This window comes from Tachysurus fulvidraco, chromosome 21 (assembly GCF_022655615.1).
Source record: "Tachysurus fulvidraco isolate hzauxx_2018 chromosome 21, HZAU_PFXX_2.0, whole genome shotgun sequence".
NCBI classification, from domain to species: domain Eukaryota; kingdom Metazoa; phylum Chordata; class Actinopteri; order Siluriformes; family Bagridae; genus Tachysurus; species Tachysurus fulvidraco.
In genome coordinates, this window is record NC_062538.1 from 3,116,137 (window position 1) to 3,134,654 (window position 18,518).

An 18,518-nucleotide genomic window follows, 5' to 3' on the forward strand; every position below is an offset into this window, starting at 1 on the left:
CTTTGGGTTTTTTTTTTCTTTCTCTTTTTAATTTGAACAATGTGTGATATCATTTACCGCATTTTTTTTTGGTGTGTGTGAAAGTATTGGCACCCTCCGGCTCGGGAGAAGGTTCGTCCGCCGCTTATCGGTCGCGCAGTCAGAAAGATTTCCTTTTTAAGTGAATTCCTTTTTTTTTTTTAAAGACGTGTGCTGTTGTGTCTGCTGTCACTTAGACATAGATGATGAGATAGTCCACCAGAGCAGATGAGATAGTCCACCCGAGCAGATGAGATAGTCCACCAGAGCAGATGAGAGAGTCCACCCGAGCAGATGAGAGAGTCCAACCGAGCAGGTGAGATAGTCCACCCGAGCAGGTGAGATAGTCCACACGAGCAGGTGAGATAGTCCACCAGAGCAGGTGAGATAGTCCACCAGAGCAGGTGAGATAGTCCACCAGAGCAGATGAGAGAGTCCACCCGAGCAGGTGAGATAGTCCACCCGAGCAGGTGAGATAGTCCACCCGAGCAGGTGAGATAGTCCACCCGAGCAGGTGAGATAGTCCACCAGAGCAGGTGAGATAGTCCACCCGAGCAGGTGAGATAGTCCACCCGAGCAGGTGAGATAGTCCACCCGAGCAGGTGAGATAGTCCACCAGAGCAGGTGAGATAGTCCACCAGAGCAGGTGAGATAGTCCACCAGAGCAGGTGAGATAGTCCACCAGAGCAGATGAGAGAGTCCACCCAAGCAGCTTCGACGGACATTATGAACACAAGAACACAAGTTCAAGAATATGAACACAATTTTCTTTCAAATGATTTTCCTTAGTTGGTGTTTTGACGATGATGACGATGATGATGATGATGATGGACTCCCGTGTCTAATATTTGTATCAGCAACTTCTAGAAATTCTAAAACTGAAGTCAGATTCTGATTTCCCACCAGGTTTTCCCAGAAACTCAGAGCACCATCAAAAATCCAGAGTTTCCAAACTCGTAATTACGACTTTGCGGCGGACTCCATGTGCGTTCGACTCGTAAATACCACCTTTCACCTACATGACATGAACTCACTATCGTTGCACTGTGGATGGGGGCGGAGTCATTCAGACTAGACCACTCCCATCATCAGGACACCAGTGTTTCAGGATAGGACAGGTGACCAGTCAGGAGAACACTTTTTCCTACAACCAGAACATCTCATCTGAGTCCTACAGCTCACAGAGCCTTTAATATGTCACTGATTTGGTGATTTACAGTCACGCCAATAATCTGGTGGAGAATTTTCCAACTCAGGAGACACGGTGGCTTAGTGGTTAGCACGTTCGACTCACACCTCCAGGGTTGGGGGTTCGATTCCCGCCTCCGCCTCGTGTGTGTGGAGTTTGCATGTTCTCCCCGTGCCTCGGGGGTTTCCTCAGGGTACTCCGGTTTCCTCCCCCGGTCCAAAGACATGCATGGTAGGTTGATTGGCATCTCTGGAAAATTGTCCGTAGTGTGTGAGTGTGTGAGTGAATGAGAGTGTGTGTGTGCCCTGTGATGGGTTGGCACTCCGTCCAGGGTGTATCCTGCCTCGATGCCCGATGACGCCTGAGATAGGCACAGGCTCCCCGTGACCCGAGAAGTTCGTGTTAGCGGTAGAAAATGAACGAATGAATAAATTTTCCAACTCCAGAAGAAAAAGCGACGCATCCATTCATCATGTGTCGGATGGAAATTGAAATTTCATCTATTTAGCCTGACTTCATAAAACCCGCTTGTACAAAATGTGAATTTTAAAATATCATGTTGGCATTTCGGGGGTTTTTTTTGAGGCGGTACCGAGGGCACAATATCGGACCAAACTGCTATTAAAAAGTCCACAACTCTGAGGGTTTTTAAATGTCACCCATTCAGTACAGATCCTTTTATATCAGACCGAGAAAAGTGCAAAATTGGGTGCTGATGGGAAGTAAAACGGGCTTGATCAGACGGAATCAGCAACACGCTGGTGTTAAAGCAGAAAACGACACAGAAGCCGACAGAAGAGCCGGAGATATGAGCTCCTCTTCTGAAATATAATACTGAACGTGTTGCTGTAATCCAGCCCGGTGTTATAAAGCCTTGAGGAGGTCTGAAGCCGTGGCTGATCTTCTATTCCCTTTTTTCCCTCCCCTTCCCTCTTTATCGTCTGTTTGTTCAGACGGACACGAAGCCCGAAGGTCGATTTCGTAATTTATTTATTTTTTCTGTTCTCTGTTCTTGACATTGTCAAGGTCAGGAACCGAACAGTAGCCGAGCATCAGAGTACAACATCCCATGTTTTTAGAGCAGACCATTTAAATATTGTGATGTCAAAGGCAGTCGTGCTGCATGCGTCATACAGCTGTCACACACACACACACACACACACACACACGCGCGCGTGCGCGCTTGTCTGCGTCACCAAAGTAAATATCCCAAAGTCATCCGTAGCCCTTCTTCACAGCTGCATAGATTTCCATATCATTACGACCCGGTCTGTGCGCTGAAGACCCAAAAAAACAAATCTTAATCTTGGATCGAATAAAAAAAAAAGAAGAAGCTGAGAAAAGAAAAGACATAAAAGCGTTTTGTCATTCAGTCACCCCGCAGGATATTTCTGAAAACAGACGCTCCTTCGGTTAGCCGCGTTAGACGTAGCGATGAGCAGAGATGTTTTTTCTCTCAGCGTTTAAACGCAGCTCAGATTAAGTCTGCATCAAATGTACAAACGAAGGCAGAATAGAATTGAATAGAATAACAAAAAGCCTTTATTTCTGTCACATACACATCACAGCACAGTGAAATTCTTTCATCACATACTTCACATATCCCACGTTTAGAGGTTGGGGTCAGCGCACAGGGGCAGTGAGGGTTAAGGGCCTCGCTCAAGGGCCCAACAGTGACAGCTTGGCCGTGCAGGGGCTTGAACCCTGATCGACAACCCAGAGCCTTAACCGCCTCGATCTACCAGTGCTGTGCTACGGCATAGGATTTAAAGTGTCTGTGTACTGGATGAATGAAGAGTGGGAATGGGGGCGGGGCTATCCTGAAAGAGACCACGCCCATCAGGATTACAGAAATGTTTCCACGATTCCTCCCTCGTGTCCGGGGAATCTGAATATAATTGTATAATGACCTAATAGGATCTTTAAAAATGTGTGTGTGTGTGTGTGTGTGTGTGTGTGTGTGTGTGTGTGTGTGTGTGTGTGTGCGTGCAGGTGCTACGTTGTGACTGTCTGAAGGCAGGTGAAGCAGACTGCTGCGACTCGGTTCCCATCTCTCCGTCCAGCCCTCGGGAAAAATGGCTGCGCAGAAGAACACACGTCAAACTGCGGGTAAGAACCCAGAGTCTAGAACTTAACCCCTTCTACAGGTCACTGGAGAACCTCCTGATCTGCTGATGGGTTTATCAGAACCAAGAAGGTTTAAGAGTACAACCCGATGTCACACCACTTCCTACAGGAAGTAACCAAACAGGACAGAAACGGACTGCAGGAATAGTAATTGGTGCCCCCCCTGCCCACCCCCCAGGACAATTCAAGAAACAAGAAACCAGGCAGGAAAAAATCACTACTGACCCTTCGCACCCTGGACACCACCTCTTTCAGCTCCTCCCTTCTGGCAGCTGCTACAGAACTTTGCTTATCGCAAACGCGGACGCCCGCATCACCCGTGAGCCTCAGCATCCGTTGCTATGGAGACGGAGCCAGTCCGCTATGCGACAGGGTGATTTCTGCGAGCCGTGAATTCCAAACGTCCAAATTGGGTCGTTACATTCAAAGAACACTTGCGTGTTTATGTGTTGAAAGAAAGACGAGGAGATCGTTAGAGAATCGGCGGTGGGTCAGCGGGTAGTTGTAGCTGACGTCTTCAACACAGTAAACGTACGCAAGGCTCACGGGGACTGTAGTGTTTGGTTTACTGTCCCATTTGACACACCAAATAGATGGAAAAGAAACCATAGCACAATGGTTAGTACCCTACAGAATATAAAGCAATAAAAACAAGGATAGAATCTTCTGGTTAAATGTTGAGTAACGTTGTGCTTCAGGTATAAAAATGAATAACGAATGAGCAAAACAATTATCAAATAGATTATCAAATAGGCCACGCCTACCCGATGACGCAATATCTGTCAATAACCGTCACGTGTTCCAGACTAAACTGCAGCTTGAAAGCTTTCTCGATTCTCAATGATCCGTCTGATTAACGTCATCCGAAGCCGTAAGATCGCTTGAGATGTCGTTCTTGTGTGTGTGTGTGTGTGTGTTTGTATGCCTGTAGAACGTGACTGCTAACCACAGAGTACACGACGTGATCGCGACAGAGGACGGGCCACAGACGCTGGTGGGGAGGTTCATGTACGGCCCTCTGGACATGGTGACCCTCACCGGAGAGAAGGTTCGCATCACGCCAGAATTTACAAAAGACAAAATGTGTTTATAAACGAGTAAATAAACGAACAAACAAACAAACAAATGGGACAAGTGAAGATATATAAAATATTAATATTAATAAATATTATTACAAAAAATAGAAAAAGAATATTCATTTAATATTCACTCCCTCATTATGAGCTTAGATTAGAATTGAACAAATATAAGACCGTGTGTCTTTGTATATTTATCCGTGTACCAAATATATCGCTTGGATTTTTACTTTTTAATGAATTCATTTGCAGTGCCTGAGCTGTATGAGCATGTTTGTTAATGGTTTCTGAGACGTGATCAATCCCTAGGCTTGTTTTGTTTAATCATTATTAGCAGATAGGTGGTTTTTGGTTCTTGTTTTTTTTTACATAGCCTTTCATGTGTATGTAGAGAACAGTGCAGGTGTAATAACACGATTAATCTCCCGCGACCCGCGGTCGGGTTAACGAGCGACGCCTGGAAGTGCGACTCAGCGAGGCATGAGATCACATTCTCTGACTTTCAAAACGACTGTCCGTAGACAACGGAATATTCCGTCTTCCATCCAAATAGCCGGGATCAGTCACTATCTATAAAAAAAAAAAAAAAAAGGCTACAGACCCAGGTCTTCTGAGAACACTCACAGAACCAACCATTAACTAACTAACTAACTAACTAACTAACTAACTAACTAGCTAAATAAATAAATAATTCAACAAAGAGTGAAAAATAAATAAGTAATTATAAAATGGGGCGCACGGTGGCTTAGTGGTTAGCACGTTTGCCTCACACATCCAGGGTTGGGGGTTCGATTCCCACCTCCACCTTGTATGTGTGGAGTTTGCATGTTCTCCCCGTGCCTCGGGGGTTTCCTCCGGGTACTCCAGTTTCTTCCCCCGGTCCAAAGACATGCATGGTAGGTTGATTGGCATCTCTGGAAAATTGTCTGTAGTGTGTGAGTGTGTGAGTGAATGAGAGTGTGTGTGTGTGTGTGCCCTGTGATGGGTTGGCACTCCATCCAGGGTGTATCCTGCCTCGATGCCCGATGACGCCTGAGATAGGCACAGGCTCCCCATGACCCGAGTAGTTCGGGTAAGCGGTAGAAAATGAATGAATGAATGAATGAATGAATTATAAAATGATTAATAAAAAATAATATATATATAGAAATATAATTAAATAATAATAATAATAATAATAATAATAATAAAATTAATAAATGGAAAAAGTCGTATTAAAAAAATTAAAAAACTTATTAATGAATGAATGAATGAATGAATACACTTCGATCGAACAGGTTTACTCTGTGTTTTATATATCGCTTTGCTCATATTTGTAAGTAGCTTTGGGTAAAAAGCATCTGTGAAGTCAATAAATTCTTTCTTTTATCAGGTGGATGTGTTTTTGGCGACGCAGCCCGGATCGGGACGATGGGTGATGTTTGATACCGAGGTAACCACCAACAGCGGTCGTGTGACCTACACCATTCCTGCAAACAAGAGACTCTCGGTTGGCGTTTACCCCATCAAAATGGTGGTCAAGTGAGTGATCGTGATTAAAGCGTTTTTAAACCGTATGTATCGCTGTGACATTGAGGTTGACTTTGGCACTTGATGTTTTTCAAGAGGAGACCAGACGAGTGCGGAGGCGTTCCTCACCGTGCTGCCACGAGGAATGGAGTGTGTGGTGTTCAGTATCGACGGCTCCTTCGCTGCCAGCGTCTCTCTCATGGGCAGCGACCCTAAAGTCCGTCCTGGAGCTGTAGATGTGGTTCGGTGAGTGTTGGGGGTCGGGGTTTTACTCGAGAGAGAGCCAAATGGTACACTGATTGCCAGTGTAATGGATAAGTTCAGTTATCCAATCAGCCAAACGTGGATCAGAACGGGAGGGAAAAGTGATCTTTGTGGCATGATTGTGTGACAATGTTAGAAATCTCCTGGAATTCTGACACAGAATGGTGCAAAAAAAAAGACGAAAAGGGTACAGAAATGTCCAAAAATATGGATTTCTGAAGTTCTTCAACACCACCACGTTACTGCTGTCCCTCACTGGCTTCTGGTAGCAGATTTACTAAACTGATGCTCACCTAAAAAAACAGGACCCTCTTAACTCAAAGCTCTTCTCACTGCACCACGCTGCCTCAGATCCTTTAGCACTGCTCGACCGGTCCCTCCGTCTCCCGGGAAGCTCCAGTGAAACTGCACAGCTTCTCTGTTCTGGTACCTGGGTGGTGGAACTAGGGTTGCAAAGGGGCGGAAAGTTTCCGGTAAATTTCTGGAAACTTTCCACGGGAACTTTCATTCATTCATTTTCTACCGCTTATCCGAACTTCTCGGGTCACGGGGAGCCTGTGCCTATCTCGGGCGTCATCGGGCATCGAGGCAGGATACACCCTGGACGGAGTGCCAACCCATCGCAGGGCACACTCTCATTCACTCACACACTCACACACTACGGACAATTTTCCAGAGATGCCAATCAACCTACCATGCATGTCTTTTGGACCGGGGGAGGAAACCAGAGTACCCGGAGGAAACCCCCGAGGCACGGGGAGAACATGCAAACTCCACACACACGAGGCGGAGGCGGGAATCGAACCCCCAACCCTGGAGGTGTGAGGCGAACATGCTAACCACTAAGCCACCCATGGGAACTTAATCTGGGGAATTTTGGAAATATTCCAAATTGAAAACTTTACGGGAATTTATGGAAATTTATGGGAATTATTTGGAAATATAGGGAAATGTACATAAACTATATCATATACAAACAAATAAACATTTTGTTTGGTCATAAGCAGAAATCCATTGCAAGGTAATACAAATGTTAAAAATTACATCTTGACCGATTTAATTGTAAGTAGAACTTTTATCGATTCTTTCATCGAGTAACACAAACGCATAATAAACATTATTACGCTTGTAATAAACATAATTGTAATAAACATTTCCCTATGATTGCTGTAAGATGAAAGCATCCCCACCCTTGCCCTTCTAAAAAAGTCCCGATCAAAATGTAAAATGAAGCATTTTTTCTCAATTGTGTGTGGGAGGGTCATCAAATGATCTGTGCATGTGTAACACTCCTAATTTACTGCTTATTAAGAGTTACTAAGGTAGTTATTAAGTTTAGGTATTGGGTACAATTAAGAATGTACAATAAGGTAACGCAGAATAAGGCATTAATATGTGCTAATAGATAAACCAATATTCTATTAATATTCATGCTAATAAGCAACTAGTTAAATGATCCTAAAATAAAGTGTTACTGTGCATGTTATGGAAGAATGCAAGTACATGCAGGGGTTTTGGCCTCAATGGCCCTCCAGTAAGCAGTGTGCTGTGTGCAAGTGACCAAGGAAGCAGGGTACAAATTCTACTTAAATTGCATTAAATCTTGTTGTTTTAAACAAAATTATGCTGCAAGATTTTTCAAGCTCCTTATTATAGGTAACTCTGCATTTTTTAAAAATTCCCATATATTCGGGTTAATTCCCATATATTCGGGTTAATTCCCATATATTCTGGTTAATTCCCATATATTTTTGTTAATTCCCATATATTCCGGTTAATTCCCATATATTCCGGTTAATTCCCATATATTCCGGTTAATTCCCATATATTTTCATTAATTCCCATATATTCTGGTTAATTCCCATATATTCCGGTTAATTTCCATATATTCCGGTTAATTCCCATATATTTTTGTTAATTCCCATATATTCTGGTTAATTCCCATATATTCCGGTTAATTCCCATATATTCCGGTTAATTCCCATATATTTTTGTTAATTCCCATATATTCTGGTTAATTCCCATATATTCCGGTTAATTCCCATATATGTTAATTCCCATATATTCCGGTTAATTCCCATATATTCCGGTTAATTCCCATATATTTTCATTAATTCCCATATATTTTCATTAATTCCCATATATTCCGGATAATTCCCATATATTCTGGTTAATTCCCATATATTCCGGTTAATTCCCATATATTTTCGTTAATTCCCATATATTCCGGATAATTCCCATATATTCTGGTTAATTCCCATATATTCCGGTTAATTCCCATATATTTCCGTTAATTCCCATATATTCCGGTTAATTCCCATATATTCCCATTAATTCCCATATATTCCAGTTAATACCCATCGAAAGTTTCCAGCTTTGAAAATTCCCGGAATTCTGCAACCCTAGGTGGAACTAGCTTCCTCTAGATATCCGAACAGCTGATGGCTAAAGACCTCCCTCTTCCTGAAGTACTTACACAAAAGTGTGTTCTTCTTGCTGTGTTTCCTCCCCACAGAGGTTAAAGACTGATGCTACTCTTCGTCTATGGCCTAACGAACCGGTATCGATGTTTTCCTTGATAGAGTCTTTAAAAGCACTTCTAGAAAAGTATCTCAGAAAGCACAAGACCTCGAGGTGGATGATCTAGCAAAGCAGAAGATCTCATCAGGTTCCTAACAGGAAGCCTGCAGCCTTTTTAGCATTTTAGAAACATATCTGTAACGTGATGTTCATGGCAAACAAAACCAAGCCAACTGCAGTCCAGGGTTTTGCTGTGACAAAGGAGATATCATTCATGACAGTTGTGTCTGTGACCTGATTCTGTTCTGCAAAGGTGTCCAGCTGCAGTCCAGTATGAGCTGCATGTTTCCGCTGTTGTGTTTTGCAGGCACTGGCAGGACCTCGGTTACCTCATCATCTACATCACAGGTCGACCCGACATGCAGAAGCAGAGGGTGGTGTCATGGCTGTCGCAGCACAACTTCCCCCAGGGCATGGTGTTTTTCTCCGAGGGGCTCGTCCATGACCCCCTGCGCCAGAAAACCCTCTTTCTCAGAAGCCTCATCAACGAGGTAGCGCACAAGAACTTAATACTGATTTAATCTAGTAGACTTGGTGGAAACCATCTGCTGTTGGATTGATCATTGTCACGCATAATTTCATTCACCCAATCAGAACGAAGCGTGCCATAAACATTCGTTACTCTGTACGTGTTGTAGTGTCACATTAAGATTAGTGCGGCGTACGGCTCTATGAAGGACATGTCTGTGTACAGCGCGCTCGGCCTGGACGCCTCGCAGATCTACATCGTGGGACGACCATCCAAGAAGCACCAGCACCAGTGTCAGGTATGACGTATATAAAATCAGACACCACTGAACCTGAATCGCTCTCATTTTCCTGTGTCGTGTCTTTAAAGCTCACTTTTTAATCCCAATCACAGTTCCTGAGCGAAGGATATGCGGCTCACCTCTCCGCTCTGGAGTTCGAGCACGGTTCACGTCCCAAGAAGAACCGCATGATCCTGCGCCAGGGCTCTTTCGGCCTCTCGTCCAAGCCGGACTTCCTGTCTCCGTCGCCTGATTTCTTGACATGCAAGCGCACTCCGCTGCTGCGCCGAGCCATGTCCATGCAGCAGGCATCTCCACCCGCTTCCTCGTCGTCCACGCCCAAACCAGAGCGTGCTCAGAGCCAGCCCGAGAGATACAGGGACGGGCCTGAGATCCGCATCGAATTTGACGATCAGGACCTGGAAACAGGAGGCTTTACTGCTGTACTGTGAGAACATGTGACCACTTGGTGCACGGATAAAAGTACGATATTGTGCTTGTGGTAAACGGTTTAGATTAGACTTTTTTTAAAATCGAGTGTTGTGAAATGTTCAGAATTTCATTCCTATTTGTGAAAAACTTCCTAAGCTTCTAAATAAAAAATCGGTTAAATCCAGAAGCCGGCCATTCTTTAAGCAGTCCACAGACAAACAGTAATGCGGCGCTCAGTGTAGTGCAACAGGCTGCCATTTATTAGTGCTGACAAGCTGAGAGGCTCCTTTACTTATCCAGCTCCCGTTTGTTTTGTGCTGACGCACTCGAGCCGACCTGCGTCACTCAGGCGCTCCGCTAGCCTACGGATCCTGAATAAGCCAATCAGCACGATAAAGCCAGAAGGTCTTAAGAAACCACCTCGCTCTCTTTGTGAGCCCTGTTCTGACCGAGGGGAATGATTGTCTGTTTTGTCTCTGCACAATCTGCCCAGAGTCACTCGGTTTCTTCAGGCATTGTTGACCAATTGGTGGGATCACGGTGCCTCCGTATCAGGTGGTTTGGGCTGTTGTTTTCTCCCAGCAGTTATTACGGCACTCTCTGCTTATTTTCTGTGTTACATCAGAGAGCAGTTTTTTAAAGGAAAAAAAAAAGAGAACGCTGACTGGATTCGTGGAAATGATATCCATGCTTGATAAAAGATCGTTGTATCGGTGGAAAAATATAATAATTATCGTGGTAGGTGGTACTTTGGGGTGTACAACACAAACATAATAACAGGAGGAAAAACATCTAAAAAGAAAAATCTTTCAAACGACCGTGTGCTGCCATGGCAACCACAATACATATTAATATTATGAACATTAGCTTCAGCAAAGTTTTTTGCTTTAATATATATATATATATATGCCTTTTTTTTCTAGCGTATTTTTCTACACAATCACCGTTTTGTACGACGCACATATAAAATAATGAGTAAACAGGAGCTTTAGTTCTTTAGCACACGATGCGTGAGCTTTCAGCTGATCAGAAGGTTTTTTTTCCCTCTTCACATCATGCTCATGTTCTCATTCACTCTCGAGCTCAAGATCTTGCCAAATAAAAAAAAAAGAGACCAAATGTAAAGAACGTTTTTAACGATTTTCTCACCCCGGTCCTCGATGGAAAACGGACAGCAGCGTCGTGATTGACAACGCGGAGGCCCGAGAACCCTGGCGGCGATAACGAGGAAGAGGATAATTTATTTGCGAGTGCAGATTGTGACCTCCGCCTGAAGCGCTCATTATGTACGTGGTGTTCGTGTTTTCTGCTGGCTGCCGTGGTGCTCTTTTGTGAAGGTAACCGGCTCTATTTATAGCAGCACGCCACTGACAGCCTATTATTCGCCGGCCTTGCCGCCCGCTCTCGGCTCGGTTTCAGTCGACTTTTCAAAAACGTCTTTTATTTCGGATCTTATTCTGAATCGCCTGCACGTACGAATTGCCTCCCTCTAGACTCTCGTCCGAGAACGGCCGGCATCGCGCGGTGTGTGTTTACGTGTTAGACTGATATATATCGGTATGTGCCGTTTGTACACGCGGCTGCAGCATGTAATACGTCAGAAAGTGTTACTGTGTCTGTTACCGAGTTGTAGTGACCTTTAGAAAGCTGTATATGTGTCCTGTAACATATTGTATATAAATGTATATAATAAACAGGTGTGGTGTTGGAATCTGGTGTCTTTTGTAAAAGAGAAAAGAAACTGTACCGTAACGATGTAAAATATAATAAAGATTATGGGAATGAAAAAATGTCTGGTAGGTTTTCCTTAAGCAGGTTTTAGGGTAAGTGCGTGAAGCTCTCGGGATTTCAGGGGACGCTGCATAAGACCAGAAGGGTTCTTGTCCAACGTTAGAGATTTGTCCGGTGTGGATAACAGTGTCGTACTATTAAAAAAAAAAACACACACACAACATTGCAGAGAACAGATACTTTTTTTTTTTATTAAAGTATAAAAAGCGAACATTTCTTCAAGAATTTTAAGTGTTTCGAGAAAATCCCATAAAACCCATAGTACGTAATCAACATCTTTTTAAAGTCATTTTGTAGCTGTTGAAATCTTTCTGACCTTCTGATCTGGATTGTGCTGTTAAATAACAGTACGCAGCTATTGTGTGGTAAGAAAAAGTAGAAGAAAAAACGAGAATATATAAAAGACGAGGAGTTCGATCCTCACCAGCACCTCGGTACAAGGTGGAGTCTATAAGTTAGTGAATAATATCTAGAGACTGGTTACGGGTTAGTAAACGTCACGTTTGTCTCGCTACATTCGTTATAGTGTTAGGTTTAAATAGAAATAACAGAAATGTAACCCAGACGTTATCATCTTTGGTCCAATGGTGAAGCTTTGAGAAAGAAAAAAAAACACAAACAAATAACTGCCCTTTTTTTTTTTTTGAGGGGCTTTCACATGATCTTCAGCCGTGACCTTTAACTGTAACAGCATGACAACGATTTGGCACGAAACCAAACAATCTTTAGCTCACATTGAGACGTCAGTTATTGATATGATACACACGTTAAAAGAAGACGAAGACGAGGAGTCGGGACTAATGGTGACAGACAGACATGAAGAAGAAAAACAAAAAAATACATCAGAAGGTGGCTTGATGTTTATGTGGTTTTGCGGAGGTTTGAGAGCGCGCTGTCTGTCCAGCTGCCCACTCTGTGGCGAATTTGTCTGCTCTGCTGCCGGATGAAGGATCTGTTTAATTTCCCCGCGGAGCCGTAGCTGTGAGCCATCACTGTTCTGTAATGCTCCACGGCCTCGGTCCTGCACGGACACGGTGAACACACGTAAGTCAGGATCTGGGATTGGATAGTACATTAGTGTGTGAAAGGTAGTAATATGTGACAGAACAAGATGTTTAAGGCCATGCATCAGTCAGCTGCAGTTATTAGTTTGGGGGGTGGGGGGGGGTGCTACACTATATGGCCAAAAGTAAACGGACACCTGACCATCACGTCTGCTTCTTTGAACCTCGCGTTTGTATAGAATGTTTTGTACTGAAACAAAGAAGCTTGATTCAGTTCCTATGGACTAAGCAAAGCTCAATAAAAGACATGGTTTTGAGGTGAAGGTGGTGTTGAGCCCTGACTCTGACTCAACCTCACTGGGATGAACTGAAACTCCAGGCGTCATGTGGCTGAATGAACACAAATCCCATCCCACACTCTAAAATAAAAGAGTGAAGCTTAATATAACAGGAAACGTGGAATTAATCTGGAAAGCGATGTTCGTTAAGCACATACAGTACAGATGTGATGGTTAGGGGGGCACAAACTTTTAGCCATAGTGTATTTACAGCCTTCATGCACGACAGAGACGTGGATTTTTAGACCATAGATTTTGTGATATGATTTTACCTTTGGCTTTACTCCGTTATTACAGAGTACTTGAATTTTCTGCTGCCAGAATGAAAGACAGGTTAGTCTACAGTTTCACGGACAAACTCGAGGCCTTTCGCTGAAAACGCACCGACACAAAACAATGAAACAAACTGGAATGACTGATGGCAGCCCGAGGCGGGGAAGAGGAACCGGATTTCAGGGAGGTTAATCTATTCTCTTGCGCTACAAGTAAAAGGTCATTGCCTTGCTGCCACACACAGCCTCCTGATTTTATGGGACGCTTCGGGGTTGCGCCGCCGGACGTGTAAACCTGCTGTCTGAAAGGCCACCAGTTGTGCATGTTGTCAAATGTCAACGAGTGAAAGTTAAAAAATAGGGGAACGACAAAAGCTTTGTTTGTTCAGGCTCCGACTCCGAATGACAACTACCTTTATTACATAACATTTTATATTTCATTTCCTGGAGCAGTTTAGAAATGTGGGAGATGATTTCATGCACGGGGGAAGAAAAAAAAAAGCCACGTGTTCATGTGAAGTCTGAGCGAAATGTTGGGGGACAGCAGACTGTGTGTAGCTGCTGATTACACGGCGGTGAGGACTGGAAGTGTTTCAGACGACTTCCCTGAATGGAAAAGCGACTGGAGTTTGAAAATCTTGGCGGGAACGGAGTTATGTGAAGAATTTGGGAGGGTGTGTGGTGAGGGGCAGAACTCCCAGATAACGGGGGGATATTAAGCACTGTGCGGTCTGATACACTGCAGTGCTTTCCCCAATCTCTCTCACATACACACACGCTGTGCCACCACTTTCATTCTGTATCATTAAAAGGTCACTATATCATGCAAATGTGTGTGTGTGTGCGTGCCTGTGTGTGTCTGTGTGTGCGTCTCTGTGTGCGTGCCTGTGTGTCTCTCTGTGTGTGTGTGTCTGTGTGTGTGTCTCTGTGTGTGTGTGTCTCTCTCTCTGTGTGTGTAGCTCTGTGTGTGTGTGTGTGTGTGTCTCTGTGTGTGTGTGTGTCTCTGTGTGTGTCTGTGTGTGCGTCTCTGTGTGCGTGCCTGTGTGTCTCTCTGTGTGTGTGTGTCTGTGTGTGTGTGTCTGTGTGTGTGTGTGTTTGTGTCTCTGTGTGTGTGTCTGTGTGTGTGTGTGTTTGTGTCTCTGTGTGTGTGTGTCTCTCTCTCTCTCTGTGTGTAGCTCTGTGTGTGTGTGTGTGTGTGTGTGTGTGTGTGTGTGTGTGTGTGTGTGTGTGTCTCTCTCTCTGTGTGTGTGTGTCTCTAACGCACACCAAAGCAGCCACAAATCTTTCACTCATGACAAATCCTCTGGCAGGAAGACTGTCTCAAGGAGAGTGAAAGCAGACGAACGTTAGTCAGGGGGAAAAAAAGGGAAGAGAAAGAAAAAAAAAAAAAAAAAAGAGAGAGAGACCCACCCAAATACCAAACAGGAAATGGACTGGACACCAAAAACAGGATGTATGAACGGTGCAAAAACCAAACTGACAGAAAGAGTCTCTTTGTTTATATGCGAGTAGGAAAGTGTATTTTTTATTATTGACATGAAGCCCTTTCTTAGCTTTGTCAATAACTTTGTCAACAGATTTTATCATTTACTTCTAATGTTACTGTGAGATCCATCACAAACCTCCAGGATTCCTGAATGGATCTGACAATAAATATAAACCTAATCGAAGGTTTTACTTCATCAGAAACTTTTTCTTTGATATATCCTGTAATATTCAACCATTTGCTCTTATGTACACTGATAAGCTCAATAATCTTCACTAACATCTAATAAAGCTAAATTGTACTAAATATATAAAGATGTATTCTGGATGCCAAAAATGGGTGTTTTCCCTTCGACACATTACACACCAGTGAACTACATAAAAAAACCCATCATCTTTATGTTCATTTCAGGTTAAATCCTGTTACATGAAATTGCAAACTGGCGACAAAACTGTAATTTGTGCGAAGGACCTGTCAGGAAATCAAATGTATTGTTTGTTCTTTGGAATTGCAGAGTGTATTAAATGAAGCAGACTTTTTACTCACCGCTCGTCTCTCCCGATGACTTCATCAAAAGCTTGAGAGAGGCGCTTTAGTTTCCTGAGGCCTTTTGATACACTGTCCAGATCTTGATCAAACTGCCTAAGGCAGGAGAAAAAGGACTTGTTTAAAACACACCAAAAAAAAACAGACACTTGCAGGCGAGACTTTCACCTCTGCTCACCGTGGATGATTTCTGGAGCTGAACTGATGCTACATAACGAATACAGTGACTCTTTAACCTTGTACGCTGCTCACCTGCGGCGGTTCGCCGTGTTAGGGGATGCGAAAGGGCTCCTCAGTGCTGCCATGCGTACCAACTGCCTCCTGGTTCCTCTGCTCTTCACTGCTCTCACAGCCGACCCGCTGGCCTCGGGAGTTCCTCCGGCTCGTGGGTTACGCTTGGCTGATCTCTGCGTGCGCCCAGGGGTTACGGCTTGTCGTTTAGGGGTGCGCGTAACTGCAGGAGAGCGCTCGTTCTCTTCTCCTTCTATGATCTTGCCAGGCGTCCTCACCAGGCACTCTTCGCGTGACTGTGTGCTCTTTTGAAACTTCTGAGGGGAGGAAATAAAGACGTTGAGCAGTTTCACACGGAATACTGGAAGCCCACCAGAAATGATTTGTTCATAGTGCTGCTGTGACAATGATGTTTATTATTAGTGGTGTTGGTGTGAAGCAGGTGGGATTCTCACACAGTGAGCTAGAACACGTATCTGAAACGAAGCTGACCTGATAAGCGGTTCCGATGGTGTTCTTGGCAGTGCGTTTGATCTGAGTGACCGTGCTCGTTTTCTTGCTATTCAGAAACTCCTCCGTGTTCGGATTCTCTGGGACGTTGCCGGTGGGCTGCACAGTCTTTAAAGGAAGTCTCTTCCTCAGAGACATGCGCAGGGAGTTGAGAGAGCTGGAGGAGCGGAGCTTCCGAAACCTCTGTGTCGCTTCGGGGGAACTCTCTGGTTCGGACTCGGAGAGAACGCTGTGAGAACGCCACATCCCAGACACGGCGGAGCTAAGGCCGCTCACGCCGCTCGTGATAGTTGATGACATGATAGAAACCGGCGCTGTGAGAAGGGTTGGAAAATCGAAACCGTTAAAGACGTGACAGATGATTTAATAGACCTTTCGGTGTCACAAGGGCTTCATCTAAACAGGTGAATAATGAGTAGCCATTTTCTTGGGCATACACACGTGATTACGATAAACAGCACCCGAGATTAGTTACAGGAAATGAAATCCAGCATATCAAAGTTATTATGTGTGTGATTGGGTTCTTCTTAATCTGCTGGACTGGTCTCTTGAATGGGTTTAATGCAAATCTCAGTCATTTAAAAATAAATCAGCCTGTAAATAATGTCTACTTGGACTCAATGTGTTGCATCATTAAGGTTAAAAAAAAACTATATGGCACCATTAGATATACTATGTGGCCAAAAGTATTTGCACCCTGACCATTACACTCATAATGTATGTGTTTGTTCTTCTAATATATTCGATAGTTATACACGTAGCAAAAATAAAAAAGTATGACAGTGTGACAATTAAATGTTAATAAAAAAAATTCAGTACCGGTGGAGAAGGAGCGATTTAGTGTGCGGTTATAACAAGGACGGGTATCTAGTGAGTTCGAGAGTAGGAATTTGATGGAAGTAATTACTGTATGATTGACTTTGATGGTGTGAAGATGCAGACATTAAATCCATTATGTTTGCTGACAAATCATTTGAGTGCACTTTCAGAATCTTTTATACTTGCTTTAAAAGACAGTTTGGAGTTTTTATTTAGTAACATTATCAGAGTTTAGCTACTGACAATAGTTTCGAGAAGTAAAAGATGAACACCTCGCTCGGCCAGCAAACACAGAAGTTTAGAATTCATACGTTTTAGCAGGGGTGCCCTATAGAGGAACGACAAATTGCCACGGATCCCATTTGAACAGATTTCCTGTATGAAAACATTCACAGAAATGTTTCCCAAACTAAAAGCCATGACCGTGTTGGGGTCATTTGATCTGCAGAGGAGGTGGTGAGAGACTTCTGCATGTGGTAGCCTAGTGGTTAAGGTGCCGGTCTACCAATCAGAAGGTTGTGAGTTCGATTCCCACTTCCACCAGGCTGCCACTGATGGGCCCCTGAGCAAGGCCCTTAACCCTCAGTTGTGTAAAAATGAGATTAAAAAATGTAAATCGCTCTGGATAAGTGCGTCTGCTAAATGATGTAAATGTAAATGTATATCTGTCTTATTGTGCTGCATTGCCAGAGATTCCTGGACACTCATAATGTCCATTTTGTGGTCTATACTAATAGGAAACACTGGTGTAAAGAAATATTTTGACTATTTATGCAAGTTTTTTCTTCTTCGTGGAAATTCCACTGAAAAAACAGGCAGAAAATTTGGATTAAAACCTTTAAACAGGCCTCAAGAGTGAAAAAAACTCAATAATATACAAAATAATAATGAGTAACTGAATGAAATAACTGATAATAATGAACTGTGATTTCTATCACTGCAACAAAACAACAAAATAGATCTTTAAGAGACAAAAACAAAGCAGAAATGTGTTTGTACACTTTAAATTAACATCTTATTGTTTCTAAAAAAGTGGACATTATTAACACCTCTGAGCATTGGGTGTAGTGGGGTGTTCGCGCATGCGCACTTCTGCACGCCCACAAACTAGTGTTTTTATTAGTTTTAAATGCAGGACACTTTTTTTAATCAACAAATAAACAAATATCAAACAATGCACTTTTTCTAATAGGTTCTGAGTAATAAATGAAATAGTTTAACGCATATTTGATACTTATGAGTTGAGACAGAAACAATAGCGTGAGCAAAGCTAGCTAACGGTAGCCTGCTAACGGCTATGTGGCTAACAGCTGTTGTGCTAAACTGTTTATCACCAAAGTTGTAATGAATAACAATACTGTGTACATTACCGAAGAGAAACACAAGAGACTTGAACTCGAACACCAGCTCCTTCCTTCTCACACTTTAATCCTCCACACTGTTGTAACGATTCACTTCTTTACAGTTTAAATTTGGCGGACCTTCTTTTCCCAGACTGTGAAGCCCCGCCCCTCAAACTGGTCCCTCATCCTGATTGGTCGAATTCATAAGTTCATTTTTTTCCATGAAGAACAGAT

General features: G+C 43.4%; 2 protein-coding genes across 5 annotated transcripts in view; one reads left to right on the plus strand and one right to left on the minus strand.

Moving 5' to 3' along the window:
- Nucleotides 1-10,727, plus strand: part of plrdgb (PITP-less RdgB-like protein) — a 69,843-nt gene extending 59,116 nt beyond the window's left edge. Inside the window, exons 13-19 of the mRNA XM_027153385.2 lie at nucleotides 3,200-3,316; nucleotides 4,266-4,382; nucleotides 5,783-5,931; nucleotides 6,016-6,165; nucleotides 9,071-9,254; nucleotides 9,402-9,530; nucleotides 9,626-10,727. Of these exons, the coding sequence (XP_027009186.2) occupies nucleotides 3,200-3,316; nucleotides 4,266-4,382; nucleotides 5,783-5,931; nucleotides 6,016-6,165; nucleotides 9,071-9,254; nucleotides 9,402-9,530; nucleotides 9,626-9,964 (1,185 nt within the window). The 3' untranslated portion in view covers nucleotides 9,965-10,727. The remainder of the gene's footprint in view (nucleotides 1-3,199; nucleotides 3,317-4,265; nucleotides 4,383-5,782; nucleotides 5,932-6,015; nucleotides 6,166-9,070; nucleotides 9,255-9,401; nucleotides 9,531-9,625) is intronic.
- A 1,171-nt stretch (nucleotides 10,728-11,898) lies between these two features.
- On the minus strand, nucleotides 11,899-18,470 carry LOC113646903. 4 transcript variants are annotated; one of them, XM_027153390.2, is made up of 6 exons: nucleotides 18,312-18,470; nucleotides 16,105-16,436; nucleotides 15,634-15,929; nucleotides 15,382-15,477; nucleotides 13,350-13,388; nucleotides 12,641-12,756 (listed from the first exon to the last, which is right to left on the minus strand). In XM_027153390.2, exons 2-5 carry the CDS (start codon nucleotides 16,420-16,422, stop codon nucleotides 13,358-13,360), a joined length of 741 nt encoding a protein of 246 aa, XP_027009191.1. In that variant the 5' UTR covers nucleotides 16,423-16,436; nucleotides 18,312-18,470; the 3' UTR covers nucleotides 12,641-12,756; nucleotides 13,350-13,357. The 4 variants fall into 4 exon arrangements, with proteins under 4 accessions (XP_027009187.1, XP_027009191.1, XP_027009190.1 ...); XM_027153389.2 differs by having other exon boundaries at nucleotides 13,350-13,391; XM_027153386.2 differs by lacking the exon at nucleotides 13,350-13,388 and having other exon boundaries at nucleotides 11,899-12,756.
- Between the last annotated feature and the right edge of the window lie 48 nt (nucleotides 18,471-18,518).

Bases quoted from the DNA above. Each gene is read 5' to 3' on its own strand.
- LOC113646903 (XM_027153386.2), bottom strand. From the start codon at position 16,422: ATGTCATCAACTATCACGAGCGGCGTGAGCGGCCTTAGCTCCGCCGTG. The intron at 15,930-16,104 runs GTCAGCTTCGTT...TCCTCCCCTCAG, and splicing joins CCATCGGAACCGCTTATCAG to AAGTTTCAAAAGAGCACACA. The intron at 12,757-15,381 runs GTGAGTAAAAAG...GTGTCCGTGCAG, and splicing joins GTCATCGGGAGAGACGAGCG to GACCGAGGCCGTGGAGCATT.